Raw genomic sequence first — 23,682 nt, 5'->3', positions numbered from 1 at the left:
TGGCTGAATTGGAGTATTGCACTGTGCGGGCACAGCTGTGAGATCCGTGCGAGGCCAGATATCTTGAACGAATGCGTTTATTTATTTCGAACATAAATTGAAAATAAATAATAATAAAAAACAAGTAATAAACAGATTAAAAAACAAACAAGCAGGAGTAGGATGAAGTGTAAACGTATGTATTCCTACCCCCTTCACACTCCATTATGTTATACTCATATTCACTTCACAAACTGAAATATACATACATTGTTGAATGAACAGCCTGTTTCTTGAAGTTAGACTCTCCTCTAAATTGTAACCCCCCTCTCTATCACAGAATTTTTGGATGTTACCCGGGAGTGAATTGTTTCGTGCTTTAAACATGATTTGTGCAGTCTTAAATTCAGCCAGGTCCCCGAGTTTCATGGCATGTGATTTAAAAAATTGTGTGTTTGTGTGTTCCAGATATCCTACCTTATTGATAATCAAATCAAAATCAAATGTATTTGTAAGGCCCGACAACACACGTTAATAATGTCCCCATGGGGAGATGGCGGTAGCGGGCACGCTCACTTAAAACAGCGCAGGTTTGTGGCTGCCTTCGAGAAACTTCCGTACTTTCCGCCAATCAGCGCAGACGTACTTCGAGATACTTCCGTACTTTCCGCGAATCAGCGCGCGTCCTGTGGCTGGCACAGGCATAGATATCTATGGGCACAGGCACTAGATAGCTTAAGGCGGACTCACCCATAGATATCTATGGAGTCACCGACGTCACTGAACCGCCGCCATCTTGCGCAGGTCAGCCTTGAGTGAGAGTGAGTGAGCTGCACAGACAAAAATACTCATAACTCGCTGAAATATTGACGGATTTACAAACGGGTTGGTTTGCTATAAACATCAAAGATGTAGTTATGATACTGCATACGTATACATTTTTTTTTTTAAAGATGTTTTTTTTTTTTTTTTTTTTTTTTTACAAACCACTTGAATCATAGCCACGTTAATAATGCTTGTAATAAACCAAACCGTTTGTAAATCCGTCAATATTTCAGCGAGTTATGAGTATCTTTGTCTGTGCAGCTCACTCACTCTCACTCAAGGCTGACCTGCGCAAGATGGCGGCGGTTCAGTGACGTCGCTCTCCATTGGCCGGCAGCGCGGGCAAGCTAGTGTTCTATATATATCTATAGATATCTATGGGCACAGGTGCCAGTGAGCGGATTCTCCCGGGCTGCAGCTGGAGGCTACTCGTCCTGAGCATAGGGTCCTGAGGACCTGAGACTACGCGACTGCGCCGCTCACGGAGGAGATACAACTGGGAACGAGGTTACGGTCAGCTGATCGAGAGGGTCGGACCAGCAGCAGCCAGTTGGATGGATTTTCTAGCTTCTGAAAACTAACTACAGTTTTGATTCTGTCGCATCGCTCCAGTGGATGGATACACTTATGCTATAGCTATTCGAAGATAAACAAAGCTGCCTGGATGAGAATGAATGGAATACTGTGTCCTAACGTTAGTCAGATGGTCAGCTATCTTGCTGTTAGCTAACGTTAGTACAGCTATAGCTCTGTTGACGAGCTTTTTATAGCCTCTTGCACGCAGCAGCAGATTGATTGATTAATTGAAAACTTTATTAACATATTGCAGAATGGGTACAGTACAGTACAGCTCAATACACACAATTGTTAAGGGGATGCAGTCAGACCAGAGAAATACGTTCGTCTTGTTTACATCAGGGTCCTACTCAGTAGCTACTCAGTAAGCTAAAATGTTCAACTTGGGATGATTTTAAAAGATTGAACTCTCCTCATAACCAAAACAAGAGAAGAAGCCAAGAAGTAAGATATGGGTGACAGCGATGAGCCCACCATGGAAACGCCTGAACTGCCACTTGAGGTAAGAGACCTGTTTGCATATAGCAACATAAGTTAACAGTAACACACTATCTTAATTAATAGTGGGCTCTTTCTATTATGTTGTTGATATTGTTTTCACATTTATGTAGGCTATACAACGTTATATTATGTTAATATTGTAATGCAAATGCTCATCCATTCATTCGTAAAAACCCGATAATGTATATTTGCATATCATGGCGCCTGGGAATGGAATACGTTTGAATGGCAAATTAAACAAACAAGTCAGTCTGATGTCTTTCAAGCTGAAGGTAAAGAGGGATGTTGCGTAACATGGCAGAGTAAACCACTCATTTTACACTCAGGAGATCACTAAGTAGTTGTATTGGGGCTGATGTGATCTGTGAGCTCATTTTACATTATATATTTTATATTTATGTATTTTGTGATTCAGGCTGTGTTAGACGGTCATGTCTGCCTATTCATCTTGTATTTTAAATGGCTCTGCATTTGTTATTGGTTGTCGAAATAAAACTAAACTAAATGAATTCAACCTACATTGATCTCAATAGATCACTGAGGGCAAGCCTTCATTTACTATGAGGTCAAGAATACGTATATAGCAACATAATAAATGCAAAGATAATACATTCTTATTCTGATAGCATCTTAAACTATAGGCCAGGACAGATAACGTATATAATATAACTCTTAAGATTCTGACCCAAAGAGGGTCAGGGACCTGCCTATGTTATAATGTGACTGGGTCAGATGAAACTTTTGACTTGAAGTCCCATGCATGGAAGAGTTGAAGAACCCCTGTATCGGGGGAGGATGTATATAAATGAAAATTGTCTATTTTCTGTCAATATTCTGTAGTTATTGAGCCTGTATTGTGAACATAATCCACTGTGTCACATTCCTAGGCCTACATATAAATTAACCACCCAGTTAACCCAGTAAATCATCCCAGACACTCAGCTCTCTCGTCATGTAACGGTACAGTACATCTCTTAGTATGGCTGTAGTAGGCGGAGCCTATCCAATGACATTATGCATTTGTTAGCATTTGTATAATGTTTGTTGTGTGTGGGTGTGTGAATCCGTGCAATATCTCGCAAACTATAGGGCCGATCAGCCCGTGCTTTGGCACTGAAAGTTACAGAGGCACAAGGATAAGCGTGTAGGATCATGTTAGTTATATGTTTCAGATCAGGCAACTGGGAGTATTTTGGGGGAATTCATTTCCAGCATTCTTTATTGACTTTCATGTAGTCCTTTGTGTATGCCTAGTTGTGGTACACCTTTTTACCGCCAGACGGCAACAACAACATCTTCAAATGCTGCCACCAAGACTACTGCAGGGGGTCAGCACAGAGAGAGACAGTGCAATATTACAGACAGTTGGCCTCTCCCTCTATCCCAGCATGCTTTACAGTTGCAGCTAAATCTGTGGTTCTAACAGTAACAATAATTTATTTTGACCTGATCTAACCACCACTGCTGCAGATGATCGTTTACATCCTGACTTTCCTGCACACCTCGGACAGGAAGGAAGCTTCGCAGGTCTGTCGGAGCTGGTACGATGCCAGTCAGGACCTACGCTTCCAGGTAAGCTGGTTTGGGCCAAAGATGGAAATGTAGACTACAGTACATCATGTTTAATGGATATTTGATGTGTGTGGTATATAGACTAATTGGTATGGCAAAGGTTCATGGTCTTTCTTTTTTCCCGGAAATCTCCTTCTAGCTACTTATTCTATGTCTATAATTTTCTCTCTCTAATGTACATTATGACATAATAATTGTAATTGTAAAATGTAAATATGACCCTACAAAGTCAAACTGCAGTAACAGTGTAGTTGCACAGTGCAAAGGCAAATAAAGTCTGGAATGGAAAGTCAAGTAAGAATTCTAACAGTTTTCTCTTTCTCTCTCTTTCTCTCTCTTTCTGTCTCTGTAGAAGAATTTGACGTTTAGGTTCCCGGCCTCAGCCTCATCCCTGGATTTGATAAGGGGTCTTGGTCAAAGGTCATGCAGCAGTCTGATTATCAGCCACCTGGACGGGTCCAGTACATCCAGAGCCCTGCTACTGGAGGTAACGTTACACTATGCTGAAAAAGACATACATGTCAGTCATTATTACTGGAGGTAACGTTACACTATGCTGAAAAAGACATGCATGTCAAGTCATTACTACTGGAGGTAACGTAACGTAAAACTATGCTGAAAAGGACGTACATGTCAGTCATTATTACTGGAGGTAACGTAACGTAACACTATGCTGAAAAGGAGGTACATGTCAGTCATTATTACTGGAGGTAACGTAACGTTACACTCTGCTGTACTTCCTCAAAATCTGAGCCACCTGTTTGACACAACTGATCCTGCGAACCTCTCATGGTCACTATATCTCTCTCTCTCTCTCTCTCTCTCTCTCTCTCTCTCTCTCTCTCTCTCTTAGTGCTGTCAGGCGATTATATTATACTGTATATTTTTCATAAATTTTGAGTTAATTTTCATAACATGATAATTTGCTGTGTAATTAATTAATCAATCTAATTAACGTGATAAACGGACAGCCCTAATATATATATATATATATATATATATATATATATATATATATATATATATATATATATATATATATATATATATATAGAGAGAGAGAGAGAGAGGTTGAGTATACATGGTCTGCATTCCACCTGGCTTGCAATTAAGACTGTGTGTGTGTACTAATGTGTGTAGACCACTAGAAAATTATCTGCTTATTCAACACAACTGTATGTGGTTGAATCTACACCATCCTCATTCCAAGCCATCAAAAGTCCTACTTAATCATGGGGTCTCATAGTTCAGTTCAGAAAATCATACAGTTTATTTGAGTAGGAAACTGGTAGGAACATGTATTGGCCCTGAAATGTAAGTTGGGCAGAATAAAATATGCAAGGTTGTCTTCTGTGGTCAATAGTAAAACAATAAATACTAGACTTCTGGTATGCCAGCAGAGGGCACAGACGCATAAGAAGCCGAGCTCCCGGGCAAAGTGAATTTCAAACACTCAAGAATTCAAAGAAAACATTCAACCAAGACAGAAAGGTAGATGAGTGGGAGAAAGAAAGGGAAGAACCGAAAAAAAAGTAAAAAAACATTCAATAACTCGGAAAACGAGACGACAAAAGGACCCGACACCGAAGCGAATGCCCCCGCTAGCATAAACAACCAGCAGCAGACCGCCAGCGCGCAGTCGGGACATGAGCCGAGCATGGACTAGGTGGGCATAGTTGAAGCGATAAAATAACTGAAAACCGACTTAAAAGAAGAGCTCAGGAGAGTTAGCGAAGACATAAAGGCAAAGCTCGATACTATCGCCTTTGAGATACAGAGTCTAAATCAACGAGTGGACGAGGTGGCAAAATGGAGGACTGGATGGCGGAGATGTCGGATGCACTCAGAGCGAGTCTAGAGGAACACCGAGTCGCACAGTACAGGTTAGTTGACCTGGAATCCAGGGCGAGGAAGAACAACATCCGCATATTCGGGATGGAGGAGGGAAAAGAGGGGGACTCGGTTCCAAAGTTTATCGAACAGTTCCTCAAAAACGAGTTATCGCTCCCACCGGACATAGAATTCAAGCTGCAAGGGGCCCACCATGCACAGGCCACGAGACCGCCAGAAGGCGCCACGCCGAGACACATTATCGTTATCTTCCAGGAATACCTGACCAAGGAGCTGGTGTTGAGAGAAGCATGGAAGAAGGGAAAGATACAAATGGGCAACAAGACGATCTATATCGACCATGACTATGCACCTGAAGTCGCGAAGAAACGAAGGGAGTACAACTGTATAAAAAAAGCACTAAAGATAAAAGGAATCCGCTTCCAGACTCCACACTACAGCATGAGGATCCATTGGGACACCGGAGTCAAGACCTACACGAGCGCAACCGAGGCGCACAGCGAGCTGAAGAGGCGAGGCATCACGGTGGAAGAAATGGAAGGGGGAAAGGAGAGGGATGGAGGAAAGGGAACGCGGTGGCGAGGAAAGCGGGACCAGACACCGGCACCAACACCAGGCAGGCAGACGGGTCGAGTAGCAGCACTGAGGGCGAGAGAGAAGCTCAGCGAATACATACGTCGTAAATAACAATGAGTGGAATCCTTCGGACCGGTCATGACGGCCGTGGTAATGTTCAAATAAGCGCCCGGGAGGAGCGAGGTCATTTTTATTAGCGTAGGTTTTCTTTATTGGTTAACGTTGGATTTAAGGGATGGAGGGGTTTCAGTTGGTCACCTCGTCTCACACCCTTAGCGAAGGGCCCTCTCCCTACGAGGGGCTTTCCCTCGCACTTACCGACGGGATAAATACTGAAGAGGAGTGGGTGTTCCCCTCTCGTTTGGAGGTCACTGTGTGCTAAATGTTACATGTTTAATGTCGGGAGAAAATGTATGGTAAGGGGAGCCGCTAATGTATGCAAGAACTGGAAAAGGAATTTCGGGAAACCAAAACTTGAAAAAGGCGTCTTTGAACGTCAACGGTCTTAGCAGTCAAAAATAGAGCATGAAAAGTTGAAAAAGTTTGGATATCGAAATACATTTTCTAGTTCTTGCAAGAATAATAGGAAGAGAGGAGTGGCAACCCTGATTTCGAACTCTCTAAATTTTTAACTGATAAAAGAAAAAAAGCATAGAGAAGGGAGGTACTCGATAGTTACATGTAAAATAGATAACGTAATGATAACTGTAACTGAGGGGTACAATTCCCTGACTGTATTACTAGATATGATACTTACTACCACTACCTTTGTACTTAATATTCGGCCACCCAGTACACGGCATAAATATATTATCATAAACACTCTCACGTAGATGAAACGGATCCAACACAAATGTACGAAGTCGAAACAGGTCTTTATTTCTACACAGCGATGGTGTGTAGAACAAGCACTTAATCACTTAATTACATTTATGAATTGAAATAGTATGCACTTTTATGGCAAAGAGTATTCGTCGGTATATCAATAGAGAATGTCCAATCTCTGTAGGCGGCTAGGTGGTGTAGTGGTCTAAGGCACTCGCCACCAGTGTGGAGACGCTAGGATTCGCGTGTTCGAATCCAGCTCTCCACATTGTTTTTCAGTTTGGCTGGTCGTCCGCAGTAATACACATTGGCCGTATTACGGGGAGGGAAAAACTGAAGGGTGGGGATCGAACGTTGTGAACAAGCGACTCCTACAAGTCGGTTGGTGCGCCTGCGCAGTAGAATCAGGAAGTGTCGGGGGCAGCGTGAGCCTCCCACGCGTTACTCCTCGACACTGAGAGGTCGAGCTGCGCAGGTGAAAAGATGCGACTGCTGTTACCTCAAGTACCGGAGGGGACTTGTGCTATGTATGACTTAGTCCTCACTGCAGCCGGCTTGTGGGAGGCAAGAAACAGCGTTCGTGACAGGGGAGGGTTGAATTGGATGATACGAAATTGGGATGGGAGAAAATATAGAAAATAGGAGAAAAAGTGGATCAAAAAAAAAAGAGAATGTCCAATCTCTGAAGGCGCAGGTGGTAAATATACGACCTGGAATAGTTAAGGAATAACAGCAATGATACTTTAATGATTATATACTAGATACACTAGAGGGGGTTAATCCGGTCGCTTGTAAGCCGACAGGAGTAGGAGGGGGGGGGGGGGGTAGAATCCGGCTGCCTCGTCCGGCCAAGGGTATCCCAGGTGAACCCACTGTAGTGCCGTTCAATGCGCCGGCGATCCTTGGACCACAGATGAAAGCAGGTGGACTCTTTGTGGGCCGGCTCTCTCCGGTCCACGGGGGAGAGACGTGAAGCGACCTCGTCTTGCAGAGCGTCTCCTCACCTTGCGTCCTCTCCAGGGGGGGGGGTTCCAACACACGGCAGTGTCGGGGGTCTTTATCCATGGAATAATCAAAGTATACAAAGCATAATCCGTGCCTGGGAAGGCGGGCTGTCGTCGGTAGAATAATCCGGTATACAGGTCCACTCGCTCGTCGGCTCTGGGGCTCCTCGGGTGCAGCTTCACATGGGGTCAACCACCCTGGGTAAGCAGCCAGTTCTCTGCCCGAAACGATGGGGTACTGACTACGGTAGTATTCTCACCGCACGAAGCACTATACATTAACAGACTATTATTAGCTTAATAGACTACGTCCAACTCGACGATATAGTGCCAAATATGACTATTCAAATATTAATATACACGATGTCTCAATACCGATGGTAGGCGAACTTGGCCTTACTCCCACACGTGGCGTCGCGGGGAGGCTTTACGTCTGTGACTCTATTGGAGGGTAAGAAACTGGACTGAAAAGAAAGTCCTACTTTAGTAGCGCAGTATATATACGCACTATGAACAAATAGTCCCATTAGTGGTGCGGTAGCCAGATTCCTACGCGGAACTAGGACTTGTTCGTACATGTGGAGCGGTACGTTTGAACTGGGTCTGAGGGGTATGGCAGCCTGGCACCAAGGTCTCGACCAATAGTAGAATGGAGACTATTATGGGATGTTCAGTAGGCTAGAATGGATATTCAATGCATATTGTACAAGGAATATACAAGGGATATCAGGGAATATTAGAGAATATACAAATACAATTAAATATATATATATAAATAAATATATATATTCGGTTTAATCTGGCCCTTCACAACAGCCACCCCCTGAATAGGTCCCAGACCTAATCAGTTAAACAGAGACAGATTAATCGCGTTGTCTATTTACACATAAGGGTTTGCTGTAGGGGTCAGTCAACTTCACAAAGTCATAGGGTTGTAGGGTCATGGTCATCATCGATTGTGTCTGGGAGTCGAGGCAGTTCTATGAGCCTTGCCACGGGACGGGTGTAAGTGCGACCCTGGACGAGCACTTCAGCTGCTCGGACCTTGCCGTCGGCACCGGTGATCACTTTGCTTACGCGGCCGGCCGGCCACATAGCTCTGGGCAGTGATTGATCAATAATCATGACGACTGTTCCTTCTGTCAAATTGTCTCTCTCCTTTACCCACTTCTGGCGGGTCTGTAGAGACGGTAGGTAGTGCAGTAGGAAACTGTTCCAAAACTTGTCGGCTAATACTTGGCTGTACCTCCACATTCGTCGGCCGTTCGCTTCTTCAGGCCGGTACATTGTCTGGGGTAATGCAGGATCTAGCCGCCCCATCAGGAGTGTGTTGGGGGTAACTGGGTCGATATCCGCCACAGTCTGGGCCCCAAGTACTGCGTACAGGGCTGTCTTTATGGAGCGCACTTCTCGTTCCCAAGTGCCACCGAAGTGGGGTGCGTTTGGGGGGTTGAATTGGAAATCAACCTGTGCTGGAGCGAGGTGGGTCTTAAGTTCTGGGCCCATAGCTTGGAAGCTCTCTCTCAGCTCTCTTTCGCCGCCTTTGAAGTTTGTCCCATGATCGGACAATAGGGTAGACGGTCTTCCTTTCCGTGATGTGAATCTACGGAAGGCCATAAGGAATGAGTCTGTGCTCATGGTCGGGAGAAGCTCGATGTGTATCGCTCTGGTGGTCATGCATTTGAATACAATACTCCACCGCTTCTCGGTTCCTCTTCCTTTCTTTATGTGCAGCGGGCCAAAGCAGTCCATACCCGTTGAGTGGAATGGCTTGTCACCGATTCGGAGGCGACATGGAGGAAGGTCAGCCATCCTTGGTATGCTGGGCTGCGCGCGCCACTTGCGGCAGTCTAGACATGTTTGCTGGAAGCGTCGTACCGCCTCTCTTCCTTGTAGGATCCAGTAACGACGTCTGATTTCCGCGAAGACTCTTTCTGCTCCTGCGTGATGTACATCCTCATCGTATTTCTTTATAATCAGCTCTGTGACCTTGTGTCGGCTGTTCAATACGATCGGGTATTTAATGTCATCCGGTAGATTGGGGGCTCTGCGTAGGCGACCACCCACTCTGATGAGGGTATGAGCGTCGCTCTCGGGGGCCAGGTGAATTAATCTGCTGTCGGATGGGACGGGCTTTCCTCCCTGTAGACAGGCCAATTCATCGGGGAACGAGTCTCTCTGGGCTCGCTGCAGTAGAAGCAATTCTGCTTCCTCGTAGTTAGCTGCTGACATATCAGCGGGGGACTTGCACTCCGGGTGGTACCGCAGGAATGTTCTTTGTTGTGCACTCTCTATGGACGTGCAATCGTCTATGTTAGGGTCGGTGGAGGCTACGGTGCTCAATCCACAGAACACAGACTTCTTATTTTCCACCTCCTCTGGACTTGCTTCCCTCGGGATAGGCATGGGCCACTGTCCTTCCGGGAGTCTTAGGAATGCGGGGCCGTCACTGTAGACATTGCGACGGGTGAGGTCATCCAGGGGCATCCCCCGGGTGATGACGTCAGCTGGGTTCTGTTTTGTATCAACGTAGCGCCACTCTGTTTCTCCGGTTAACTCTTCGGTTAAGTCTTGAATCTCGGTGACTCTGACTCCCACGAAGACTTTGTACTTGCATGAGTCCGATTTGATCCAGGCGAGTACCGTCGTGGAATCTGACCACAGGATTGTTCTAGACACCGGTATGGTGAGCTCACGTTGGATGAGCGTGGCTAGGTGCGCTCCGGCTAGGGCTGCGCAGAGCTCTAGACGTGGGATAGATTGTTGCTTGCGTGGGGCTATTCTCGAGCGGGCGAGGACAAATGCTGTGTAGATCTCTCCCCCCTGGTCTTGGGCCCGCAAGTAGGCTACTGATCCGTATGCGACCTCTGAGGCGTCACTGAAGACGTGTAAGTCCATTTTACATGTCTCTGGCCTCACCGTGGGTGGGAAGTAGCTTCGGCGCATATTAACGCCTGGGATTGAGTGGAGCTCCATCTCCCACTCTCTCCAGGTGGATGCAAGGTGTGCGGGAATGGGGTCGTCCCAGCCCTGGTCCTTGTCCCACAGTGCTCGTACAATCATTTTTGCCCTGGTGGTGTACGGTAGAATACATCCTAGCGGGTCATATTGTCGGGCGAGTGTTGTGTACACACTCCGTCTGGTGGTCGGCGCCGCCGCCGGCCTTCCCTGCTCCGTAGTCAGGGGCTTGTGTCTGTAGTGAAGCGAATCTGTTTTGAATCGCCACACCAATCCCAGGGTCATCTCCTGGGCTTCTCCCGGGATTGTAGCCATCCAGGTCTCGCTGCTGGCTGCCTTGTCCTCGGAGGAGAGGCTGCGCAGTACTTGCGGATCGCTGCTGGCCCACTGCCTGAGATCAAAGCCGCCTTTGATCAATGAGGCGCGGAGTTTAATCAGGAGAGCCTCGGCTTCTTCCTGGGTTGAAAGGCTTTGTAGACAGTTGTCTACGTAGAAGCTGTTCTTTACGCTGTGTCGGACCTCTTCGTCCGCTGCTGGGTCCTCTGCTACATGTTTCTGTAGTGCAAATGTCGCACAGCAGGGGCTGCACGTCGTTCCGAAGGGGAGGACTTCCCATTGGTAGATGGCTGGGTGCTCATCTCCTGGCTTCTCTCTCCATAGGAACCGTAACAGGGGCTTGTCTGCCTCTACTAATCTCACCTGCAGGAACATTCCTTTAATGTCCCCGCTGATGGCCACCTTTTCCTGGCGGAAGCGGAGTAGAACGCCGAGTAGGGAGGGGCCGAGTGTGGGACCGGGCAGTAACTCTTTATTTAGATTTTGGGATCCGATCTGGTAGCTGCAGTTAAATACTATGCGGTCTTTACCGTTGTGATGGACCTTGTGGTGGGGCACGTACCACGATTCAGTGGTCTGGTCAGCCTCTTTAATGTCCATCTTTGTGACGTGTCCCGCTGTGATGAGCTTCTCAATCTCAGCGCGGTATACACTCTCTTGGGCGGGGTTCTTGGCTAAGCGCCGCTCCGTGTTCAGCAGGTACCGTTCTGTGGCGTCTGTCTTGGCGTGGAAAGTAGGCATTCCTTCTCGCCGCAGGAGTGGCGTGGCGTATCTCAACACGCCGTTGACCGGGACTCTCTTGGTCCCTGTCTCGAGGAGGTGAATGGCGTAAATGTCATATTTAGAGCGAATGTCTTTCTTTCCGTTCTTAAAGGGCATTTGTTCCAAGGTCCATAGCCGCTCTACGTGTTGCAGGAGTGCGGTTTCTCCCTCTGTGACTCGGGAGTGGAGACATCTAGTGGCTGTACTTCGGTTGAGAGATTTGGCGAGCGGGCCTTGGAGAGTCCATCCCAAACGGGTCTCGACTGCTGCAGGACAGCCTCGGGGTCCGGTATGAACCCGGTCTATCGGGACAATGAGGTCTGCATGGTCGGAGCCTATCAACAGGGTCGGCATAGCATTGTCTATGAGCGGGATCGGTAACTTGCGCAGATGTGCATATTTCTCCATCAGCTTGGCGACGGGGTATGTGTACCGCGACAGTCCTATTTCTTGGCTGGTGAAAGCGTCTGCAATCTGGTACCGTCGCTCAGGCTGGCCGCTTGCTGCGATAGAGAATGAGACATTCTCGCCCTTTATCGTCTTCAAATCTCGTCTTATTGTCCGAATTGTCATTTGGGTTTCGCTTCCCCGCAGCCCTAGCTGGGCCGCAGCGGAGGCGAGCAGCAGGGTCTTCTCTGACCCGTCATCGAGGACGGCGTAAGTGTCCAGGACTTTATTCTGGTAGCTTAGTGTCACACGCACTACTTTTAGGAGTACTCGGGCTCCACTGCTGCTGGCGGGATCGATGTACATGACGCTCGCTTTGCGGCTGGATGGTGCAGGTGAAGGGCGCCGTCTGTTACTGTCGTGAAGTATGTCCAGATGGGCTCCATCGCACTTGGTGCACCTTTTCTTTAAGCGGCATTCGGCTGCCATGTGTGAGCGCGCACAGCGAAAACAGCGCTTGTTGGACTTTATCCATTGACCTGCTTCCTCCGCGTTCAGCTTGGGGAAGGAGTCACATTGCGCTAGCCAGTGTTCTTTCTCACAGTAGGGGCACACTATCTTCCACTTCTCCGTTCTGGAGGGGGTACTGTGGCTCCTGCTGCTCGGTACTGACTCCGATTGGTGCATCACAGTCACCGATCTTCTTCCATCATTTAGTCGTCTGGTTCCTTCTCTGGAGCCAGGGGTGCTCCGTCCGAATGTATCTAGCCGTAGGCTGCTGACTTCTCTCGCCAGGAAGTCTGCTAGATCGAGGAGGTTCGGTTCGGGGCCATTCGGGTCTCTGTGGTCCCTCTGCCGCCTAAAGCGCTCCTGACGAGCGGGCGGCAGCTTCTCCAGGATCCTTTCCACATTTGAGTTGGCGTAAAGTTCATGCCTCCCCTTCTCTCTTTGCGCTCCCAACATCCCTACCAGGGACTGCACTCTGATGGACAGGTCGTCCAGTGCTCGATTGTCTATTGCTGGGGGTAAGCGGTCGATGTGTCGGATCTCCTGGATCACGTAATCCCATATGCGCCCATACCTCTGGTCCAATGCTACCAGCGCTGCTGTGTATGGGGTGGTGGAAGTCGCGTAGGCGAGCGCTATATTATGTGCGCGGGGTACCTTTAAGTGCTTCAGTAGGATGGCGTATTTGTGGCGTTCATCCAATACATCCACCAACATGGTCTCCAGACACATGCGGAGTTCTGTATACTGGGCCCGGTTCTCTTGGGTGAAGTCGGGTACCATAGGCGTGCCAATGTATGACGCTGACTGTGGATACATCGGCGAGCGTTGGGGGAGAGGCCTCCTAGGCGAGTCTCCTCCCGCTCCTTGGTATGGGCTGGTACCGGCAGTGTACCATGGCCCGCTTGTCCAGGTGCTGTTCCTCGGTGCGGGTCGTGCGTCGTGCTCACCCGGGTATAGAGTCGGGGGTCTGTAGCGCAGCTCCGCGGGAGTATAGCCTGGGCTGTACCGGGCCTCCTGGTCCGGTAGAGTACTGTGCTGTCTTCGGGCGTGGTTCTCCTCCTCTTCCTCTTCGTCTTCAGTTAGGTCATCCAGTGCTTGTAGTCTCTGGTTTAGCCTCTCCACAGGATATGCTGCTCCTTCCCGGTTGCTAGGTCTCGCTTGGACCGGTGGGGGGAGGTGGTCTGTGGGGGGTATAGACCTCGTCTGTTGGTCAAGTTCAGGGTTGTTTACTCGGCTAGGGGATGCCGCCCTGGAGGTGTGTCTAGACGAGTTCCTGGAGCCTCTGGCGGAGGGAGAGGGTGTTGTCCGTCTGATCAGCTGTTCTATTAGTTGCGACTGCTGTCTGTCGCGCACTGCGTCCCGTTGAGCACCGGCTCGTTCTCGGGCCACATTCTCTTCCATCTGAATGCGTCTTATTTCTAGACGTATCTGCTCGTGTTCGCTTCGCTGCTGGATCTGCAGTCGGTCGCGTTCAGCAGCGGCGTTCAGGCTGATGAGGAAGGCCTGCTGTAGGGTCCTCTCTGCCTCGCTGGGAGAAGGCGGTTGTATAGGGGAGCCTTCCCTCGGGGTACTCCTTGCGGAGCCTTGGAGTTCTATCTCCACGGTGCTCTCCCCGTCTTCTTCCGTGCCGAGTTCTCTCTCGGTAGCGTTGTATTCCTCCCGGGACTCATCGGGGACTACTTCTTCAGTACTGGCGGGGTGTGAAGTCATGTCTGGTTCCCACTGGTCCCCACCGTGAACTTGGTCAGTTACATTAGAGCCCGTAGGGGCCTCTATGGTCGGGGTAGTCTGGGCGTTGGGGTTAGACATACTTTTACTTTCTAGTTTTACCGCGTTTACTGTTAGTAGAAGACTAGGTTGTTGACTGACAGCGTAAGCCTCTAAGTACTGAGGGAGCCGTCGTTCGCGCTGCGGGCGTTGGTTAGGAGGATCGTTTCGTGGAGTGTTCATCATAGGCCATTTCAATATTAATAACACTATATTAATATTACACTAATCACTCATCCGGCTCGAAGGACCAATTGTAACTGAGGGGTACAATTCCCTGACTGTATTACTAGATATGATACTTACTACCACTACCTTTGTACTTAATATTCGGCCACCCAGTACACGGCATAAATATATTATCATAAACACTCTCACGTAGATGAAACGGATCCAACACAAATGTACGAAGTCGAAACAGGTCTTTATTTCTACACAGCGATGGTGTGTAGAACAAGCACTTAATCACTTAATTACATTTATGAATTGAAATAGTATGCACTTTTATGGCAAAGAGTATTCGTCGGTATATCAATAGAGAATGTCCAATCTCTGAAGGCGCAGGTGGTAAATATACGACCTGGAATAGTTAAGGAATAACAGCAATGATACTTTAATGATTATATACTAGATACACTAGAGGGGGTTAATCCGGTCGCTTGTAAGCCGACAGGAGTAGGAGGGGGGGGGGGGGGGTAGAATCCGGCTGCCTCGTCCGGCCAAGGGTATCCCAGGTGAACCCACTGTAGTGCCGTTCAATGCGCCGGCGATCCTTGGACCACAGATGAAAGCAGGTGGACTCTTTGTGGGCCGGCTCTCTCCGGTCCACGGGGGAGAGACGTGAAGCGACCTCGTCTTGCAGAGCGTCTCCTCACCTTGCGTCCTCTCCAGGGGGGGGGGTTCCAACACACGGCAGTGTCGGGGGTCTTTATCCATGGAATAATCAAAGTATACAAAGCATAATCCGTGCCTGGGAAGGCGGGCTGTCGTCGGTAGAATAATCCGGTATACAGGTCCACTCGCTCGTCGGCTCTGGGGCTCCTCGGGTGCAGCTTCACATGGGGTCAACCACCCTGGGTAAGCAGCCAGTTCTCTGCCCGAAACGATGGGGTACTGACTACGGTAGTATTCTCACCGCACGAAGCACTATACATTAACAGACTATTATTAGCTTAATAGACTACGTCCAACTCGACGATATAGTGCCAAATATGACTATTCAAATATTAATATACACGATGTCTCAATACCGATGGTAGGCGAACTTGGCCTTACTCCCACACGTGGCGTCGCGGGGAGGCTTTACGTCTGTGACTCTATTGGAGGGTAAGAAACTGGACTGAAAAGAAAGTCCTACTTTAGTAGCGCAGTATATATACGCACTATGAACAAATAGTCCCATTAGTGGTGCGGTAGCCAGATTCCTACGCGGAACTAGGACTTGTTCGTACATGTGGAGCGGTACGTTTGAACTGGGTCTGAGGGGTATGGCAGCCTGGCACCAAGGTCTCGACCAATAGTAGAATGGAGACTATTATGGGATGTTCAGTAGGCTAGAATGGATATTCAATGCATATTGTACAAGGAATATACAAGGGATATCAGGGAATATTAGAGAATATACAAATACAATTAAATATATATATATAAATAAATATATATATTCGGTTTAATCTGGCCCTTCACAACAGCCACCCCCTGAATAGGTCCCAGACCTAATCAGTTAAACAGAGACAGATTAATCGCGTTGTCTATTTACACATAAGGGTTTGCTGTAGGGGTCAGTCAACTTCACAAAGTCATAGGGTTGTAGGGTCATGGTCATCATCGATTGTGTCTGGGAGTCGAGGCAGTTCTATGAGCCTTGCCACGGGACGGGTGTAAGTGCGACCCTGGACGAGCACTTCAGCTGCTCGGACCTTGCCGTCGGCACCGGTGATCACTTTGCTTACGCGGCCGGCCGGCCACATAGCTCTGGGCAGTGATTGATCAATAATCATGACGACTGTTCCTTCTGTCAAATTGTCTCTCTCCTTTACCCACTTCTGGCGGGTCTGTAGAGACGGTAGGTAGTGCAGTAGGAAACTGTTCCAAAACTTGTCGGCTAATACTTGGCTGTACCTCCACATTCGTCGGCCGTTCGCTTCTTCAGGCCGGTACATTGTCTGGGGTAATGCAGGATCTAGCCGCCCCATCAGGAGTGTGTTGGGGGTAACTGGGTCTATATCCGCCACAGTCTGGGCCCCAAGTACTGCGTACAGGGCTGTCTTTATGGAGCGCACTTCTCGTTCCCAAGTGCCACCGAAGTGGGGTGCGTTTGGGGGGTTGAATTGGAAATCAACCTGTGCTGGAGCGAGGTGGGTCTTAAGTTCTGGGCCCATAGCTTGGAAGCTCTCTCTCAGCTCTCTTTCGCCGCCTTTGAAGTTTGTCCCATGATCGGACAATAGGGTAGACGGTCTTCCTTTCCGTGATGTGAATCTACGGAAGGCCATAAGGAATGAGTCTGTGCTCATGGTCGGGAGAAGCTCGATGTGTATCGCTCTGGTGGTCATGCATTTGAATACAATACTCCACCGCTTCTCGGTTCCTCTTCCTTTCTTTATGTGCAGCGGGCCAAAGCAGTCCATACCCGTTGAGTGGAATGGCTTGTCACCGATTCGGAGGCGACATGGAGGAAGGTCAGCCATCCTTGGTATGCTGGGCTGCGCGCGCCACTTGCGGCAGTCTAGACATGTTTGCTGGAAGCGTCGTACCGCCTCTCTTCCTTGTAGGATCCAGTAACGACGTCTGATTTCCGCGAAGACTCTTTCTGCTCCTGCGTGATGTACATCCTCATCGTATTTCTTTATAATCAGCTCTGTGACCTTGTGTCGGCTGTTCAATACGATCGGGTATTTAATGTCATCCGGTAGATTGGGGGCTCTGCGTAGGCGACCACCCACTCTGATGAGGGTATGAGCGTCGCTCTCGGGGGCCAGGTGAATTAATCTGCTGTCGGATGGGACGGGCTTTCCTCCCTGTAGACAGGCCAATTCATCGGGGAACGAGTCTCTCTGGGCTCGCTGCAGTAGAAGCAATTCTGCTTCCTCGTAGTTAGCTGCTGACATATCAGCGGGGGACTTGCACTCCGGGTGGTACCGCAGGAATGTTCTTTGTTGTGCACTCTCTATGGACGTGCAATCGTCTATGTTAGGGTCGGTGGAGGCTACGGTGCTCAATCCACAGAACACAGACTTCTTATTTTCCACCTCCTCTGGACTTGCTTCCCTCGGGATAGGCATGGGCCACTGTCCTTCCGGGAGTCTTAGGAATGCGGGGCCGTCACTGTAGACATTGCGACGGGTGAGGTCATCCAGGGGCATCCCCCGGGTGATGACGTCAGCTGGGTTCTGTTTTGTATCAACGTAGCGCCACTCTGTTTCTCCGGTTAACTCTTCGGTTAAGTCTTGAATCTCGGTGACTCTGACTCCCACGAAGACTTTGTACTTGCATGAGTCCGATTTGATCCAGGCGAGTACCGTCGTGGAATCTGACCACAGGATTGTTCTAGACACCGGTATGGTGAGCTCACGTTGGATGAGCGTGGCTAGGTGCGCTCCGGCTAGGGCTGCGCAGAGCTCTAGACGTGGGATAGATTGTTGCTTGCGTGGGGCTATTCTCGAGCGGGCGAGGACAAATGCTGTGTAGATCTCTCCCCCCTGGTCTTGGGCCCGCAAGTAGGCTACTGATCCGTATGCGACCTCTGAGGCGTCACTGAAGACGTGTAAGTCCATTTTACATGTCTCTGGCCTCACCGTGGGTGGGAAGTAGCTTCGGCGCATATTAACGCCTGGGAGTGAGTGGAGCTCCATCTCCCACTCTCTCCAGGTGGATGCAAGGTGTGCGGGAATGGGGTCGTCCCAGCCCTGGTCCTTGTCCCACAGTGCTCGTACAATCATTTTTGCCCTGGTGGTGTACGGTAGAATACATCCTAGCGGGTCATATTGTCGGGCGAGTGTTGTGTACACACTCCGTCTGGTGGTCGGCGCCGCCGCCGGCCTTCCCTGCTCCGTAGTCAGGGGCTTGTGTCTGTAGTGAAGCGAATCTGTTTTGAATCGCCACACCAATCCCAGGGTCATCTCCTGGGCTTCTCCCGGGATTGTAGCCATCCAGGTCTCGCTGCTGGCTGCCTTGTCCTCGGAGGAGAGGCTGCGCAGTACTTGCGGATCGCTGCTGGCCCACTGCCTGAGATCAAAGCCGCCTTTGATCAATGAGGCGCGGAGTTTAATCAGGAGAGCCTCGGCTTCTTCCTGGGTTGAAAGGCTTTGTAGACAGTTGTCTACGTAGAAGCTGTTCTTTACGCTGTGTCGGACCTCTTCGTCCGCTGCTGGGTCCTCTGCTACATGTTTCTGTAGTGCAAATGTCGCACAGCAGGGGCTGCACGTCGTTCCGAAGGGGAGGACTTCCCATTGGTAGATGGCTGGGTGCTCATCTCCTGGCTTCTCTCTCCATAGGAACCGTAACAGGGGCTTGTCTGCCTCTACTAATCTCACCTGCAGGAACATTCCTTTAATGTCCCCGCTGATGGCCACCTTTTCCTGGCGGAAGCGGAGTAGAACGCCGAGTAGGGAGGGGCCGAGTGTGGGACCGGGCAGTAACTCTTTATTTAGATTTTGGGATCCGATCTGGTAGCTGCAGTTAAATACTATGCGGTCTTTACCGTTGTGATGGACCTTGTGGTGGGGCACGTACCACGATTCAGTGGTCTGGTCAGCCTCTTTAATGTCCATCTTTGTGACGTGTCCCGCTGTGATGAGCTTCTCAATCTCAGCGCGGTATACACTCTCTTGGGCGGGGTTCTTGGCTAAGCGCCGCTCCGTGTTCAGCAGGTACCGTTCTGTGGCGTCTGTCTTGGCGTGGAAAGTAGGCATTCCTTCTCGCCGCAGGAGTGGCGTGGCGTATCTCAACACGCCGTTGACCGGGACTCTCTTGGTCCCTGTCTCGAGGAGGTGAATGGCGTAAATGTCATATTTAGAGCGAATGTCTTTCTTTCCGTTCTTAAAGGGCATTTGTTCCAAGGTCCATAGCCGCTCTACGTGTTGCAGGAGTGCGGTTTCTCCCTCTGTGACTCGGGAGTGGAGACATCTAGTGGCTGTACTTCGGTTGAGAGATTTGGCGAGCGGGCCTTGGAGAGTCCATCCCAAACGGGTCTCGACTGCTGCAGGACAGCCTCGGGGTCCGGTATGAACCCGGTCTATCGGGACAATGAGGTCTGCATGGTCGGAGCCTATCAACAGGGTCGGCATAGCATTGTCTATGAGCGGGATCGGTAACTTGCGCAGATGTGCATATTTCTCCATCAGCTTGGCGACGGGGTATGTGTACCGCGACAGTCCTATTTCTTGGCTGGTGAAAGCGTCTGCAATCTGGTACCGTCGCTCAGGCTGGCCGCTTGCTGCGATAGAGAATGAGACATTCTCGCCCTTTATCGTCTTCAAATCTCGTCTTATTGTCCGAATTGTCATTTGGGTTTCGCTTCCCCGCAGCCCTAGCTGGGCCGCAGCGGAGGCGAGCAGCAGGGTCTTCTCTGACCCGTCATCGAGGACGGCGTAAGTGTCCAGGACTTTATTCTGGTAGCTTAGTGTCACACGCACTACTTTTAGGAGTACTCGGGCTCCACTGCTGCTGGCGGGATCGATGTACATGACGCTCGCTTTGCGGCTGGATGGTGCAGGTGAAGGGCGCCGTCTGTTACTGTCGTGAAGTATGTCCAGATGGGCTCCATCGCACTTGGTGCACCTTTTCTTTAAGCGGCATTCGGCTGCCATGTGTGAGCGCGCACAGCGAAAACAGCGCTTGTTGGACTTTATCCATTGACCTGCTTCCTCCGCGTTCAGCTTGGGGAAGGAGTCACATTGCGCTAGCCAGTGTTCTTTCTCACAGTAGGGGCACACTATCTTCCACTTCTCCGTTCTGGAGGGGGTACTGTGGCTCCTGCTGCTCGGTACTGACTCCGATTGGTGCATCACAGTCACCGATCTTCTTCCATCATTTAGTCGTCTGGTTCCTTCTCTGGAGCCAGGGGTGCTCCGTCCGAATGTATCTAGCCGTAGGCTGCTGACTTCTCTCGCCAGGAAGTCTGCTAGATCGAGGAGGTTCGGTTCGGGGCCATTCGGGTCTCTGTGGTCCCTCTGCCGGCTAAAGCGCTCCTGACGAGCGGGCGGCAGCTTCTCCAGGATCCTTTCCACATTTGAGTTGGCGTAAAGTTCATGCCTCCCCTTCTCTCTTTGCGCTCCCAACATCCCTACCAGGGACTGCACTCTGATGGACAGGTCGTCCAGTGCTCGATTGTCTATTGCTGGGGGTAAGCGGTCGATGTGTCGGATCTCCTGGATCACGTAATCCCATATGCGCCCATACCTCTGGTCCAATGCTACCAGCGCTGCTGTGTATGGGGTGGTGGAAGTCGCGTAGGCGAGCGCTATATTATGTGCGCGGGGTACCTTTAAGTGCTTCAGTAGGATGGCGTATTTGTGGCGTTCATCCAATACATCCACCAACATGGTCTCCAGACACATGCGGAGTTCTGTATACTGGGCCCGGTTCTCTTGGGTGAAGTCGGGTACCATAGGCGTGCCAATGTATGACGCTGACTGTGGATACATCGGCGAGCGTTGGGGGAGAGGCCTCCTAGGCGAGTCTCCTCCCGCTCCTTGGTATGGGCTGGTACCGGCAGTGTACCATGGCCCGCTTGTCCAGGTGCTGTTCCTCGGTGCGGGTCGTGCGTCGTGCTCACCCGGGTATAGAGTCGGGGGTCTGTAGCGCAGCTCCGCGGGAGTATAGCCTGGGCTGTACCGGGCCTCCTGGTCCGGTAGAGTACTGTGCTGTCTTCGGGCGTGGTTCTCCTCCTCTTCCTCTTCGTCTTCAGTTAGGTCATCCAGTGCTTGTAGTCTCTGGTTTAGCCTCTCCACAGGATATGCTGCTCCTTCCCGGTTGCTAGGTCTCGCTTGGACCGGTGGGGGGAGGTGGTCTGTGGGGGGTATAGACCTCGTCTGTTGGTCAAGTTCAGGGTTGTTTACTCGGCTAGGGGATGCCGCCCTGGAGGTGTGTCTAGACGAGTTCCTGGAGCCTCTGGCGGAGGGAGAGGGTGTTGTCCGTCTGATCAGCTGTTCTATTAGTTGCGACTGCTGTCTGTCGCGCACTGCGTCCCGTTGAGCACCGGCTCGTTCTCGGGCCACATTCTCTTCCATCTGAATGCGTCTTATTTCTAGACGTATCTGCTCGTGTTCGCTTCGCTGCTGGATCTGCAGTCGGTCGCGTTCAGCAGCGGCGTTCAGGCTGATGAGGAAGGCCTGCTGTAGGGTCCTCTCTGCCTCGCTGGGAGAAGGCGGTTGTATAGGGGAGCCTTCCCTCGGGGTACTCCTTGCGGAGCCTTGGAGTTCTATCTCCACGGTGCTCTCCCCGTCTTCTTCCGTGCCGAGTTCTCTCTCGGTAGCGTTGTATTCCTCCCGGGACTCATCGGGGACTACTTCTTCAGTACTGGCGGGGTGTGAAGTCATGTCTGGTTCCCACTGGTCCCCACCGTGAACTTGGTCAGTTACATTAGAGCCCGTAGGGGCCTCTATGGTCGGGGTAGTCTGGGCGTTGGGGTTAGACATACTTTTACTTTCTAGTTTTACCGCGTTTACTGTTAGTAGAAGACTAGGTTGTTGACTGACAGCGTAAGCCTCTAAGTACTGAGGGAGCCGTCGTTCGCGCTGCGGGCGTTGGTTAGGAGGATCGTTTCGTGGAGTGTTCATCATAGGCCATTTCAATATTAATAACACTATATTAATATTACACTAATCACTCATCCGGCTCGAAGGACCAATTGTAACTGAGGGGTACAATTCCCTGACTGTATTACTAGATATGATACTTACTACCACTACCTTTGTACTTAATATTCGGCCACCCAGTACACGGCATAAATATATTATCATAAACACTCTCACGTAGATGAAACGGATCCAACACAAATGTACGAAGTCGAAACAGGTCTTTATTTCTACACAGCGATGGTGTGTAGAACAAGCACTTAATCACTTAATTACATTTATGAATTGAAATAGTATGCACTTTTATGGCAAAGAGTATTCGTCTGTATATCAATAGAGAATGTCCAATCTCTGAAGGCGCAGGTGGTAAATATACGACCTGGAATAGTTAAGGAATAACAGCAATGATACTTTAATGATTATATACTAGATACACTAGAGGGGGTTAATCCGGTCGCTTGTAAGCCGACAGGAGTAGGAGGGGGGGGGGGGTAGAATCCGGCTGCCTCGTCCGGCCAAGGGTATCCCAGGTGAACCCACTGTAGTGCCGTTCAATGCGCCGGCGATCCTTGGACCACAGATGAAAGCAGGTGGACTCTTTGTGGGCCGGCTCTCTCCGGTCCACGGGGGAGAGACGTGAAGCGACCTCGTCTTGCAGAGCGTCTCCTCACCTTGCGTCCTCTCCAGGGGGGGGGGTTCCAACACACGGCAGTGTCGGGGGTCTTTATCCATGGAATAATCAAAGTATACAAAGCATAATCCGTGCCTGGGAAGGCGGGCTGTCGTCGGTAGAATAATCCGGTATACAGGTCCACTCGCTCGTCGGCTCTGGGGCTCCTCGGGTGCAGCTTCACATGGGGTCAACCACCCTGGGTAAGCAGCCAGTTCTCTGCCCGAAACGATGGGGTACTGACTACGGTAGTATTCTCACCGCACGAAGCACTATACATTAACAGACTATTATTAGCTTAATAGACTACGTCCAACTCGACGATATAGTGCCAAATATGACTATTCAAATATTAATATACACAATGTCTCAATACCGATGGTAGGCGAACTTGGCCTTACTCCCACACGTGGCGTCGCGGGGAGGCTTTACGTCTGTGACTCTATTGGAGGGTAAGAAACTGGACTGAAAAGAAAGTCCTACTTTAGTAGCGCAGTATATATACGCACTATGAACAAATAGTCCCATTAGTGGTGCGGTAGCCAGATTCCTACGCGGAACTAGGACTTGTTCGTACATGTGGAGCGGTACGTTTGAACTGGGTCTGAGGGGTATGGCAGCCTGGCACCAAGGTCTCGACCAATAGTAGAATGGAGACTATTATGGGATGTTCAGTAGGCTAGAATGGATATTCAATGCATATTGTACAAGGAATATACAAGGGATATCAGGGAATATTAGAGAATATACAAATACAATTAAATATATATATATAAATAAATATATA

The 23,682-nt window shown here is 49.7% G+C and overlaps 1 protein-coding gene across 2 annotated transcripts in view; it reads left to right on the top strand.

Moving 5' to 3' along the window:
* The first annotated feature begins 1,266 nt into the window (after window positions 1–1,266).
* The window catches only part of fbxl9 (F-box and leucine rich repeat protein), a 46,366-nt gene continuing 23,950 nt past the window's right edge, over window positions 1,267–23,682 (top strand). For both annotated transcript variants that reach the window (XM_084334838.1, XM_084334837.1), the window contains exons 1-3: window positions 1,267–1,882; window positions 3,352–3,453; window positions 3,806–3,940. In XM_084334838.1, the coding sequence (XP_084190964.1) occupies window positions 1,832–1,882; window positions 3,352–3,453; window positions 3,806–3,940 (288 nt within the window). In that variant the 5' untranslated portion in view covers window positions 1,267–1,831. The remainder of the gene's footprint in view (window positions 1,883–3,351; window positions 3,454–3,805; window positions 3,941–23,682) is intronic.

The sequence above is a fragment of the Notolepis coatsorum genome (genome assembly GCF_963971535.1).
Source record: "Notolepis coatsorum genome assembly, chromosome: 18".
Taxonomy (NCBI): Eukaryota; Metazoa; Chordata; class Actinopteri; order Aulopiformes; family Paralepididae; genus Notolepis; species Notolepis coatsorum.
The sequence above is the reverse complement of the archived record's forward strand: the minus strand, read 5'-3'. Positions and strand labels throughout refer to the sequence as shown.